This window comes from Psittacula echo (assembly GCF_963264785.1).
Source record: "Psittacula echo genome assembly, chromosome: Z".
In the NCBI taxonomy this organism is placed as follows: Eukaryota; Metazoa; Chordata; class Aves; order Psittaciformes; family Psittacidae; genus Psittacula; species Psittacula echo.
Genome location: NC_137742.1, coordinates 58,225,079 through 58,239,119, shown reverse-complemented (window position 1 = coordinate 58,239,119; position 14,041 = coordinate 58,225,079). Strand labels below are relative to the sequence as shown.

Sequence of the window (14,041 nt, the reverse complement as noted above, 5' to 3'; positions counted from 1 at the left end):
AAAAGTGTACATCCCCCAGGAAGATATTTCAAGGGCAACATTGGGCTGTTTGGATTCCCAACTTGCCAGAAATTTCTATAACTGTAATTTGCTAAACTGCTGGGATATGAGCATAAATTTGTCATCAGGATATCTCTACTTACATGCTGGAGGCTGCCAGGGGAGGTCAAGTGCAGGTTATCCATATAACTCTAACATGAACATGCAGCAACTCAAAAGCTGTGTTGCAAGATCGAAACTGTCTGGATTCACATCAGCGTAGATGTTATAAATCTTTGCCTTGCATAATCACCGACATTACAAAAACCTCATTGTCAGCCGTGACAGTGGCATTTTCAAGCATGGTGTGAGCAAGCCAACTTCTCCTGCTGGCACCAAAATCGAGAGAATTTGGACTTCAATGGACAGCTAGCAGCACTGACTATGCAGGGGAAGGGTGAAGGATGAGTCTCACACTGCTGCCCCACTTCCTTCCCCAGGAAATGGAGCAGATCAGGAAATCATCCCTACTGTTTCCCACCATGCCTGTTGCTTGGTAACAGCATCAACACAACTTGCTGCTGCTTGTCCAAGACAAACTGTGCTCTTCAGGAGGACAGAAAAGCCATCCCAAAAGTAGTCACACCCGTGCTGGGGTGCCCTATGGATATCGTCCTGCAGCATCACAGTGTCTGCAAGGTGGATTTGCAGCAGACTGGTTTCACCATGAAAATGGTATGCCCACAAGCCACTCTTCTTCCTACCACTCAGCCAAGCATTGAGTCCAAAGCGAAAGAGAAGAGGCTTCTTGAAATGCAGCAACATCTGTCCTGGTGCTGGGGCTCGTGTCCTTGCCAGGGCAGCAAGCACTGGGATTGCCAGTTTCCTTGGCTGTGGGTGGAGCTGCCTGCTGATCCAGGGAGCCATCTGCAGATGAATCATGGATTTCTTTGGAAAAAGGCCTGCCCAGGGGAGACGAGGCAGCCAACTGCTTAGGTCGATGGTTTCAGGATTTGGAACTGAAAGAATAGGATTTGGCCACAACCATTTGAAGCTGGGGGACTTATAGCTGGTAGTGACTGAATGGAAAGAGCACTTGCTAAGAAATGCTGGTGACGACGATGTGTTGGGGTTTTATAAGTAATGGCATTGCCAAATCTGTAGGAAGAAAACTACTTGACCCTCAGATGCTGGTGTACCAAATCAGTTCAACGAGGGGTTAGCCTTAGGGACACAACTGGGCTCCAGAAACCAGTGGGCTGTGGAATCGGCTTTTCCCTGAGGCTATCTCATAGGTGAGGGATCCAAATGCAAGTTTTCTTGATTTTAATTTGGAAAAAGGCTGTTTGCGACCCCAGCTGGCAGAGTGGGACCACAATGCAGGAGTCTGCCATTGCAGTGCAGGCACTACACTTTAGCCCTGACCCCTAGCAGTTGCCTCTGCAGGATGAGCTTGGCTCCTTGCTCTGTATCCCATAGTCAATATTTCGTTATGCCTCCCTGTTATTTCCCTTCGGTTCCTGCTACTGCTGCATCTTTGTCAGCTGGAAAACACAGCGAAGGCTTCAAAAGTCATTGACACAAGTCAGTGGGTGGCAACACTTCAAGTTACACCAGGAAGAGTGTTTCAGACCTCTTTGGCCCTGCAGAGGTGTTTGCCCGTAGAATGATGCGCAGATGTGGGTTCAGCAGTTGTTATAGCATTATCCAAGAGACACTAAAACACTGCACATGAAAACAGAATGTTAACACTTTTTTGTCCAGTTACATGCCTTATGTCAAGCTTGGACGAACCAAATATCCTTTAGGTAGGAGATGTCTGTGATCTGAGCCCAGATTTTATAACCCAGGCCCTTTTGCAGATGAATCTTACAGCAGAAGCAGTAAATCAGGCATTAGATGGTCAGTCATTTCGTATCCTGACTCCAGCTGTAGCCAGAAGATATTTTAAGAAAAGCAACAGATGAGGTCACACTTATATCCATAAAGTAAGGTTTTGCCCAGTGGTCCTCTAAAAGCTTCTGGAAAACAGCACTGTAAGGGCACTGAAACCATCAAATTTAACGAAAATTGGGGGGCCTCCCTGTCCCTGCGTGAATTTGTGCAATCCCTTTATTTTTCTTTTATTTTTTTATACTTTCGGCATCTGTAGCCTCCTGTGAATATAATTGTGTCCTGTGAAAGATTTTTTTGCTTCCTTGTTGTTAAGTTCACTGGAGGCCCCTTCATTCCTGTGTTGGCAGAAGCAGTGAATAATTGTCAGTCCCGCTAAACTCTGAGTATAGTTAGAACGATTGCCAGAGAAGCCAGAGGATCTGAGTCCCAAAAGGATGAACTGTGCATATTTCTTATTGTAGACAGAGATACTTTTATCTCAGATGTAAGATTTTAATCTAACGTTTTAGCTCAAGTTATTTTTAAAATCTTCTTGCTAACAGATAATCCTTTGTCTGGAGTGGTATAAAAGGGCAAATGTGTAGTAGCAGCTACTTGGCTGTATGGTAGCTGGCCAAGAAAAATATTTGTGCAAGTCTTGCTGAGTCAGGGTATGTTTCCAAATAGGCAGTGTGTCCTTTTCATTGACAGGATTTATCTCATGCAAGCCAAATCCAATACTCTGCTGCCCTGCACACTCGGGGAAATAGTGCTCCTTGTCTGCAAAAGAGACAGCAACCCTGTTCAGCACAGTGTTATCTTAGAGTCGTGTCTGCGCGTGCAGTATTACACAGCAAAACAGATTGGCCAAAACCGTCATTGCTTTGCCTAGGCAGGTGCCACCTGGTGCCCAGAGAGTGTTTCGCAATTTGTCACATCCCAGATTGATGAGAGGACAGATCATTAGCACGCTTTGCTCTTGACTTGAAGATCTCACATACAAGACATACCGATACCAAGTCGTCTTGTCCATTCCCCTGCCAGTTGCCAGCTGTTGGACCACGATGTACTACCAATGCCAAGCTATGAATCTGGCCAGTTTTTCTTGAAATGGAGCCGAGCAGCGGCCCAACAGCTTGCAGATCCCCTTAGCAAACCTCATCAGGGCGGGTAATGACACTCAAACCCAAGCGTCTTCACATTGCTGGAGGTTTTGATCTGAACATTTTGTACAGTCCTCACCCAGAGCTTTTTCTAAGCACGGCGCAGCCTCCTAGCCCCTGGAGTCTTCGGCTGTATCACACTCCCAGGACCTGCCTGGGGCAAGGGTACTGCTGACCTGAGTAGGGGCCACACATCCAACAGCTCCTTGTCACCACAGGAGCCATGAAAACATGCACCTTGTTTGTTGGCATTGCCCTGCTCTGCAGACATGCACCTGCCTAGGGCCTGCTGTCAGATGAAAGGATAGGAGAGGAAGCAGGGCTGTCCCAGTGCTTTCCTTCAGAGGAGCGCAAGGTGTGGGAAGTTCAGGGTCCTGGAGCACCAAGACAGCTCACTATGCTCCAGAACAGGAGGAATGATAGCAAAGGCACTGGGAGTAAATCCCTGTCAAATCCAAGTAAATTCAGCATGGCAGCAAGCAGGCCTGGTGTCTCATCCCTTGGGAAAATGGCATGCTTCTCCAGTGAGGACCACCCCATTCCCTGCTGCCCTTTCCATGCAGAGATCCTGAGTCATCCTGCCTGCTCCCAGCTACCCACAGGAAGTTCCCCATCTTCACCATAACCAAAGCCCTCCTGTTCTCCAGTGTCACTGCTGTGAAGTTAGCACCACTTTAAATAAGAAGTTAAATTTAGCACAGCATGAGCTCAACATCCAGAGAGTGAATAACCCCCATTCATTCATACATCTGACACTCCTCGTTTCTGCACCGATCCCCTCTTCCATTAAGTTGTTTGTTTACATGAAAGTTTGCTAGTCTATATAAACTCCCAAGATATAACATCTTTTTTACATAAGATCCATGGGGGAGGGCAGATAAACATTCAAGTGCCTCAACATGTGAAGTAATGCCTAGCAGAAATGTATAGTGTGGTTATCTCAGAGTCAGAGTAAACACATCAGCCTGTAAATGGCACATGATATAAAGCATCCCGGCAGACAGAAAAAAACATTTCTTTAATAAATGTAATCAATTAATTAATTGATTGTATGATAGTCCAAATCTGTCATAAAACATCCTGTCTATCAGTTGCTGATGAAACTCATATTTACTTACGCCTAAATTTGTGGGACATTAGAAGATGCTGTATTAGCACAGAAATATGCTAGTGGTATAAAGTACGACTTTCACTGCAGGCTACTGCCCCACTGAAGAAAATTGTAGGTACTGGTTTTAAGAGCAGCTTTGATGTCCTCAGATGTTACACTTTATGTAGTTATAGCTGGCCGCTGTACCCTAGCACGGAGAGCTGCCTCTCAGAAATGCTCTTGGCTACATACATCAAGACTATATAAAAAAATGAGTTTCTAGTGATTTTCAGGTGAATGAGTGTGAACTTTCTTTATGGTTAAGAAATTTAAAATCATCCATGACATTATTACAACAGGTTCCATGTCTTCAGTGGAATTGGTAAATTGTCAGGATTTGTCTTTTTTTTTCTCCACTTTTTCCTTTCTTGCTTAAAACAAAAAGATCCTAGTCCTGCACTCGAGTACAACTGGCTGCTTTCAGGGTTTTTACGAAATGTGAAAAAGCAGTTTGACATTCACTTCAGAGCTCCACACCAGCAGCAGAGAGGGGCAGCAGCTCCCATGTCACTGCCACGTCAGAGGCTTTGCAAAGGCATCTTTAAGACCTCAGGTTTTGGCTGAGGAGAACAGATGTGACTACATCCAGCTGAAGATGAGAAGTTTTAAACAGAATGGAAGTGGGTGAAGAGAAGTTTTTGAAAGACACAACAAGAAATTTGAAGAGAGCTGACTGAAACCTCTTTCTCCCCACACCCAAAGTGAGCTTCCTCACCCTTTCCATTTCCATGCACACACAAAAAACCCCACAGGCATTATGCACTCACAAGAACACAAAAGACAAGGAAAATGAAATAACCCATTACATATTCTGCTGTTCCCAGCCACATGTTACTCTCATTGCTTCACTCAGGGTGTCCAGTGTTACTGCTGAGCTACCCAAAGTACTCAGGGTAACTCCCAGTGCTGCAGACATCAGCTTGTGCTGGCCAGTTCAGGTAATCTCAGAACGAGTCTGGAGGTAGGGGACCCTGGTGTTGATCGTGCTGCTGAAAACAGCAGGCTCTGTCCTACAATCAACCTTTCAGGTCAAGCTAAAAACTGTCTTTCTAAAGATTTAAAAACCACTTGGTTTTGCAATGGGAATGAGAGTCCCATGTCCCCTTGCACCTTCAAAAAACTTGTCATGTAACAGCCAACCTTTTTAATATGATTTAAAGGACAAGAAGGAACTCTTTTTCTAGTTCATGATTGACTTTCTCAGTGAGGACAACATCTACAAAACACTTATTCTTTTCTAAGATTCCCAGCAAGACTATTTGCAGAAAGTATTTTACATTGTATTTAGACACAAGGATAAAACAAACAAACAAACAAACAAACAAAGAATGTACTTCATGGTTTGCCTCCCTATTTCAGTCAGGAAGTTTGGTTTTACTCCCCAGTTCAGATTGTCAAATATTTGCAATGAATTTTTAAATAGTTAAAATTCCTGTAGACTTTCTGAATGAGTTCATGCTTAAGAAACACATGCAGAAAGAAGAGTTACGACTTTCTAGATAAACCAATCAGTGGCAAACTTTTCTTGGCTGTTTTCTGCAGACAGCTAACTCAATTCCCTTTTGACTCTATACCACACTTTAATTTCCAGCATATCCAGGTGTGAGATCAGGATCCAGGCACAAATGCCAGCAGAAATCAAGAGGGAGGCAAATGTCGTTCCCATCTATGTGACATATCTTTCACATCCAGTGGGAAAATGGTTAAGGGACTCCTACCCAAGCTGCTGCAAAAACATCCTACCTTCACTGCTCCTTGAATCTTTAGTGTCAGGACAGGTCCCGTGCTGCTGAGAGGACAGTGCTCCCCCACTCTGACCTGGACACCATCCTGCAAAACAGCCTCCTCCGGAGCAATCTGACCAGCTGCTTCTTCTGAAGTGCCTCATTCTGTCTGTAGTCTCTTAATGGGTTCCTATAGCACCCAATTAAAGCCATCAAAACAACATGCCTTTGAGCACACTCAATAGGCTAACTTTAAACAGCAATTGCCTACAGTATAGCCATTCAGATATTAAAACTGTAATAAGGCTGGTTTAATAAAATGAAATGCAGCCATTTTCAGAAACAAATCCAGTGCTAAACAAGGAAGAGAACAGGGAGATCAGAATTAATATTATCATTTTCTGATATCTCTTTATTTATAAAATATTGCACACAAGGGCTTACACAGGTTGGGATAATAGGAAATGTACATCTCTGCTTGGGATGCCTTTCAAAGCCATCATTTGTGAAATGTATAACACATACTCATAGAATAATTATTAGTATATACCCCTGGAGAAATGAGACCAGACAGTTAAGTTTAATCACAATGTGTTTGAGAGGAAATTTCTCTAAACCGAATTTGATCATGGTGGACAGTGTTTGATCAATTATGGGATTTATGCTTTTAACATGCATTTTAAATTAAACTGCTTAAATAGAGTCACAGAAGGAACATGAAGGATTTCTGTGCTGCTTGACTGATCAGATTTCACAATATGTCATACAAGATAAAGCTGTATATGTACTGCAAATGCTCTAGGCAGAGCACCAGAGAGAATGGGTACCTCAAATGTGCTGAATATCCACTTCTTCTCAGGGTTCTCATCCAGTGCCACCGACTGCAAGGCTCCCTCTGCCTTCATCAGTGGAAACCACTACCACCAAAGCACTAGAAATTTCTACATGAATTATAAATTCAAATTAGAGACTAATAAATATTTTGTTTCCAAACAACTTTTTGAGAAATATTTTTTCTTTCTCTTCTACTCTCTCACAATCCCTTCATTTGCTCCCGTTCAAAATAATTTGAGTTACGTGATAGCTACACAGAAAGTCTGAAAGTCTCTGTAGTAGCACACTGTGTAACATACATTAAAGAAAGTAGAAGTCTCAAACAAAAAGAAGAGAAAAGACAGCTGTGAAAGAAGGCAAATCCCAAAAACATTGCAACCTTCAGCTTTTAACAAGCTGAAAATTGTACAACAGGAAGAAACTCTGAGGGTAACATCCAACTACATGCTAAGGCAGCAGAACGGCTATCTACCATTTAATCCTCAAAGGACATGACCATTTAGGTGCTAAGCCCTGCTGCTGGATCACAACGCAGAAGTGATTATCATCCTTGGAGAGCAAGCTGCAGAGAGCTTCTCTGTCAGTCAATCTTGAAATGATCTCTTTCCTCTTACAACTCATATTCCATCCTGGCCTGCAGTCACTCACCACTGCATATTTCAGTACATGCTTATAATGCAAAGGCTGAAATGCTGCACAAGGAAAACTGAATTTTTCACTCTATTATAACTGCAGATCCATGTTGATGTGAATATGGGGTCTCCAAGGGAAAGGCTTGGGCTAGGACAGTGAAATGAAAAGGTCTACCCTTCTGAGTTTGTGGGAGTCCTTCTTTCACAAAGGAAGTGAGAGAAACTTCATTTCATGTGACATTACAGGCATCTAACTTCACCCCACATGAAAACAAGAAGAAAATCATGATCATGGTTTCAAAGTAGTCTAGCTGGGAGAAATGGAGAGTGAGCCACTGAAGCCAGTGCCAAGATCCTAGAAGGCAAACTGCTCTTTGGACTGTAAATGGGTGTGTTTGTTCACATGGTGAGCATTTTACAACTTGTTCTTGAGTCTTTGCTTGGTGTGAGATACTTTCCAGGTTAGGAGGAGATGCTGGGTACCTGGACCCACACCAATACCAACATACAAGGTCTGAATCTGCCCTCTCTAAAGAGAGTTATAAAACCCCTGCTGCTGCGAGCACTGCATGACTTTTGAACAGGCACCCTCTGCTACAGAGATGGAGCCACTGCTAGGCTGTACAGTGGGACTCAGCTCAGCAGAGGCTGCAGGCACCTTTGCTCAGCTGGGAATGCAGCTCACCTCCCATCACTCGAGACCTGCCTTCTTATCCCTGTAGGGCAGGATAAACAGCCAGGTGGCTGACAACACCCAACAGAATTTAATGCTGAGGACTGCGAGGTGGCCAGCAAACTTTGCAGTGGGGCTTACAGGGGTTAGAGGCTGCTGTCAGGAAAGGAAAACCAGAAACCTGAGGGAAAGATTGGAAAGGAAACGGAGAGAAGTAAGTAACATGACCTGCCACATTTCTGCAAGAAAGGCTGCTTTTCTCCCTGCTTTTGGCTCGTTGGGGACCATACTGCAGGCAGAGACAAATATATACACCTCAGAGAACTACTAGGTGCAGGACTAGGCCCTTGGGATGAATTTCTCCCTTGGCACCAAATGGTTTTGTTGCAGAGGAAGGCAGAAAAGATGAGCTGCGATGCTTGAGGCAAGATTTTGTGTGAGATCTTAACATTAAATGAACCTCGCTGTGGATTTCCCACTTTTGAAAATGCAAGGCTCCATGCTTGACAGGATTTTGCCTATTCGTGTAACATGAGATGCAGATGGCTGACAGTGGTCCTGCAGGCTACTGTTTTGACTCTTTCAATGTTATGTTCATGAGTGTCAAAAGGAGGTGGAAGTTAAAAGGAAAAAGAAAGTGGCCTATGGTTTCAGAAACATCCTTTTTCTACAAAAGGAAGTGAATATGGAAAAATAAAAAAGATGTTCCACTTAAACTTGAGAAGAAACTTCTTCTCAGTGAGGGTGACAGAACACTGGAACAGGCTGCCCAGGGAGGTTGTGGAGTCTCCTTCTTTGGAGACATTCAAAACCCGCCTGGACACATTCCTGTGTAACCTTATCTAGGTGTTCCTGCTCTGGCAGGGGGATTGGACTAGATGATCTCTTGAGGTCCCTTCCAATCTCTAACATACTGTGATACTGTGATACTGTGAAAATAGTATCCCCGAAATAAAATAAATTAAACGGTATCCCCAAAAAGATTGCATTCTGCAATCTTTCTTTTTTTTTCTCTTTTTTTTTTTTTTTTTTGCTTAAATAATATGAAAACATATGAGAAAGGAAAAAATCATGTAAAAGCCGAGAGCTTAAACACAGAAGGACTTGAAGGGACCTGTTAGGCAGGGAAGTGCCACCAGCAAAACATTAATTTGCTTTCCCTGAGGAACTCTGCGCTCCTGGGAATGCCTAATATAGGTACTGAGTTAGCATGGCCAGCACCCTCGCCAACTCAAAGAGTCCAAGCTTGATGGCCAGGGGTCAGTCTTATCATTTGGGGGGGACAGTCCGACCCAGGGAAGTATGGCCCAATGCAGGAGAATGCAGTCCACGCTTCCTGCTTGGCAGAGGAATGAGCTGCTTTTCCTCTCCCTGAAGTGCAGTTTTGTGTCGAGCTACCATTCTCAAGCCCATGGGCTGGTCTGAGTCAGTCTGGATGGGTGGACACAGGGCACATCCCTCAGATAGACAGGGTTTCCACAGCCTTCTCGTACATGCGTTCCAAGATGCGGTGGATGCTGGCGAAGCCTGGCCGGTCAGAAGGTAGCTTGCTCCAGCAGAGGCGCATCAGGTTGTAGAGCTCCAGGGGACAATTATCTGGGCAAGACAGGACATTTCCATCCCTCACGTAGTAGATGACCTCCTCGTGAGCCATCCCGTAGTAGGGCTGCATGCCATAGGAGAAGATCTCCCACAGCACCACCCCATAGGCCCACACATCAGACTCTGTGGTGTAACGGTTGTAGAAAATAGACTCCGGGGGCATCCAGCGGATGGGAATGGCGTCATTCTCATTTGCCTTGTAATAGTCGGCTGAATACATGTTCCTTGAGAGACCAAAATCAGCTATTTTTACAACCATGTTTTCCCCTACCAGGCAGTTCCTGGTAGCCAAATCACGGTGGACAAACTTGCGCTCAGAGAGGTATGCCATGCCAGCAGCCACCTGCTTGGCAATGCAGAGCTGGCTGGTGCAGCACAATGCAAGGGGGTTGGGGAGGCAGATCCGCTCATCCAGGCTCCCATGCACCAGGCTGCAGAGGTTGCGGGGTGAGCGGTCACGCAAGTACTCATTTAGATCCCCATAGGCCATGTACTCAAACAGCAGGCACATCGGTTTCCCAACAGCACACACACCTGGAAGAAGAAAGGTGCACCACACAGGTCATTTGGGTTCTGTTGTGCAAAACAAAAAAATACAGGAATACTTACAGAAAGGAGAGACTTTCAAGAGTGCATGAAGGGACAGAGAGAAAGGAGAAGCATGCAAGTATCATCAAGAATGCATGTATCCCTTTGAGTCTCTGAAGCTCCTTCACCAGGTATCTAATGCTGAGCTCCATGGGAGATACTAACAAGACATGCAGTTGCCTGATTTTTCTGGAATCCCAGGAAAGAAATATTCTTTTGGAGCTATGTTCAGTTAAGAGCCCAGTCCTGCTTAACAGAAATATTGCCTCTTCCCAGGTGCAACTGGAAGGACACACTTTCAAGAAATAACCTTTATAGTTCTGATCAAGGTATTTTTTCAATTCTTTTGTTTGTTGTAATTACTGTACTCGTATGCGTCTAGGGGCTACACATATGCAGGAAGACTTCAGGAATAATCAGAAGGGGCATGTTCAAGGGTTCATTGGGACACCTGAAATGCAAAGACACTCTCACTACAACTTCTTCTGATCATAAGCTCATGCAAAAAGTACTTGTTCTAGAAATTCCTTTTCTCATGACAAATACTCAAAAACAAAAGAAAGACATATTAAAAACAGGTATCAGAAAGGGGAGATTTGCCGCATCTGATACACACAGAGTTTAGTTCTCCTGAAGGGCACATGCTTAGACCTACACCAGCTTTACTAGGAGCCAGCATCAATACAGGACCCCACTGACACTGGTTTTATAGAGCATACAATGACATGGCAAAATTTTTTGCATGCCTATTATGAAGTTGCCAACAAGCAATACCCAGCATTTAAAATGTATGTGTTTTGCTTTCTTAGGGCCATCATTTAGCGACTGCTGAATCTGTGAAATCTGAAATTCTCATTGATGACCTAACACTTGAATCTTTAAGGAAACAGATAGCAGTTCCCAGTGTGATAAAATAAGGATCTGACAAGCATGAGTGTATGGGAGAGCTTTACCGTCTAAGCTGTCTTCAACAACATGGCTTTTCTCCACATCCCCATGATCTGAAACTAGTTTGCTCCTGTACTTTCGTCCTTTCCTGACCTAAAGTGTATTGACAATAAATACAATATTTATTTGAGTTTGGGGCATTTCCTGCTTTTCATTTCTGTAGCTAAAGCACATGTATCAACCCAGCTTTCCCAAACCTGGGATTTATCTATTTCCAAATTTTGTGCGACTTCTTATTGAAATAAATTAGGATCTCAGCTTCCTGTTTGAAGCGATCAGGTCTGCATACAATAATTTAGAGCAGGATTGCCAGATGAAGGTGGCTAGCAATATCTACTTCTCTCAAAACCGAAAATTTACTGAAATAAAATTTGGTAAGCAGTTTTCTTCAGAGAACAATGCACTATTAGCGAAGCTGCAGCATTGAGACTTTCTAAAAAACCCAATACACCAAGGTTTCCTTTCAGCTGGAGAGGGGAGGGAAGGAAGAGACCATTTTTGCAGTTGGCTTTTCTTGTTTATTTGTTTCATTTTGGTTTTTTTCAATGCTGGTGACTGTTCAGACATCACAATAGTAAGTGGGACCCATAAAACTAACTAGAGTTGTGCCTGGCTTTTTTTAAGTACCTGTAAAATAAATGACAGCTCCAGGGAGCTTGTGCTTTCCCTGAAGATATGTGCCAGTGTTACAAAACTGGAAGCAGAGCTAGGCAACAACATGATCAACAATATACTCGGTGCAGGACAAGGAGGTTTTATTACAATGCACCATCCTGTTAAGGCAACAGCATCAGGCCTGCATTTTGAGACTTGTTCTGGTGGAAAAGTTAGCAGAGCCTGCAGTGGCACATAGAAAAGCTCACCAGCACTGAATGCGTGTTCACCCCTGCACCCCCAACAACCCCATAGCAGATTTGCAGAAGGTGGCACGCTGTACATGAGTGCCTTATCCAGATACCTAAAAGCTTGACAATATTTGGATTGTCAAACTCTGCCATTAGGGCTGCCTCCCTCTGAAAGTCAGCCTGCATGTCTGCAGATGCTTCCTCCTTCAGCATTTTCACTGCCACCATTGTGAAAGGCTCATATGGCAGCAGCCCTGGTGCCCTGCAAGGAGAAGACAGAAAGGAAAGCATCAGTAATGGATGCATACACATTAAATGTAGGCTCTGCTTCTGGTGGGAAAGGATAGGATGGTAGAAGAAAAGAAGAAAAAAAAAGGTGGAAGGCCCCAGCACTAACTGAAGACAAGTGAAAGACCATCTTCACCTCTGGGGTATGCCTGCATTGCATAGTACAGAGACATTTAGTTTAGTTCAGGGGAGACTAAATCCAGTACAGCTCCTTTTTATCACTGCTGTTTCTGCTTACAGGCTCTTAATCATGTCTAGTAAAGAGTTAAGTAACTAACAGGCTGGTGAGCAATAGCCTCTTCCTGAGTTGGAAACTTCATGAAAGGCAGGATGGACTCATTAGTCCGAATAATTCGCTGATAATAATAATGGTGTAATGACTCACCATACCAGAGTTGAAAATAAACCTGGTTCACATGAAAATGTTGAAAAAGCCTCTTCACTGTGTCTTGTCCCATACCTGGCACCACAATGACATTGGTACATCTGGCTATTATTAGAGTGGAAGTAATAATTACAGTAAGTATGTTTCCCTGGGTTTGTAAGGAAAACAGCCTTTTGCCACTGTTCTGTTTTTGTGTGTGTCTGTAATTAAACATGTTATAAACCATTAGCTAATTTCAGTCGAATTTAATGTGGTAGAGCTGAGGTATAGGAAATAGTTATGTTTCTTGAAGTCTTGTGGGAACAGGTGACAGGCCAGAAGGGACAAAGCATACATGTGCCCTGTCTGAAGAACAAGGTAATGCCTGAATTACACATTTTTGAATATTCAGCTAGAGCTTAGAGAGAGAAATCTGTAGGAAACACAGCTCCCTGACTTAGAGCAATTACAGACTCATTTTGGTTTCTTATCCAAAGGTCAATGCACCCTCAAAAGTTTAATTACATGGGCTTGCCAAAAATTTAGAGGTAGCTGTTGCCAAATAAGAGCAATTTCCCACTCTTCAAACATGCATCAAACTTCAGATGACGTGCATTTTGTTGCCCATGCAAATTCTTCCCAAGATACCTGCAGTTAGAACGCATTCCTTACATGCATCTAACCAGATTCCATGGAGAGTTGTGCCCATTTACATGTTATGTTACTACACCAGCCTGACTGCCTTCCCATTGCTCAAATGCCAGGTTATTTTACTGCTCAGTAGCCCTAAGACGAGGTTCCAATTTCCAAAGCAAACTTCCAGTTTCCTTGTCATCTACTTGAGACATATGGCAGTTGCAACAGTTGCACTTGGATGCTGTAAATGTCAAATGTCAGAAGATGGCGGGGTGCCCATCCAGAAAGGAATTTCACAGGTGGCCAGATCACAGTTGAGACACTAGAGTGCTAAGGTCTGGTGTGCTGGAGCAGAGGAGCAAACTCCACACTTGTCTGCTACTGCCTCCGTTATAGCAAAATGTCTTGGGTTTTTTCCCTAAGTGCTGGCAGCAAGTTTCCAGTCCAGGAGGAGGGAAGAAGTACGAGCACCTACCAGCTGCTGTCTAATATCAGTACTGGAGAAAGTCAGCAGCAACAGTCTAAAGAAACCAGTAGAGTATTTAAAAGTAAAAATAGAAGGGCCTTTATCTCTTCCTAACAGCCTCACTGTAGATTACCACTCATCACTGGCTAGCAGATCTAGTGCAGCGCCAAAGCAAAGGCAGGCACAGCTCCACCTTCCATGCTTTTGAGAGAGAAACTCACTCCAGGCTAAAGGCTGAAGTACACCAATCCATCTACCCATTTATTGAAATCCT

General features: G+C 43.8%; 1 protein-coding gene across 1 annotated transcript in view; it reads right to left on the bottom strand.

Annotated features, from left to right (window-relative positions):
• Positions 1-9,489: 9,489 nt before the first annotated feature.
• The window catches only part of MUSK (muscle associated receptor tyrosine kinase), a gene marked incomplete at both ends in the record, with an annotated part of 52,736 nt that continues 48,184 nt past the window's right edge, over positions 9,490-14,041 (bottom strand). Inside the window, 2 exons of the mRNA XM_080638327.1 lie at positions 9,490-10,166; positions 12,127-12,275. Of these exons, the coding sequence (XP_080494453.1) occupies positions 9,490-10,166; positions 12,127-12,275 (826 nt within the window). The remainder of the gene's footprint in view (positions 10,167-12,126; positions 12,276-14,041) is intronic.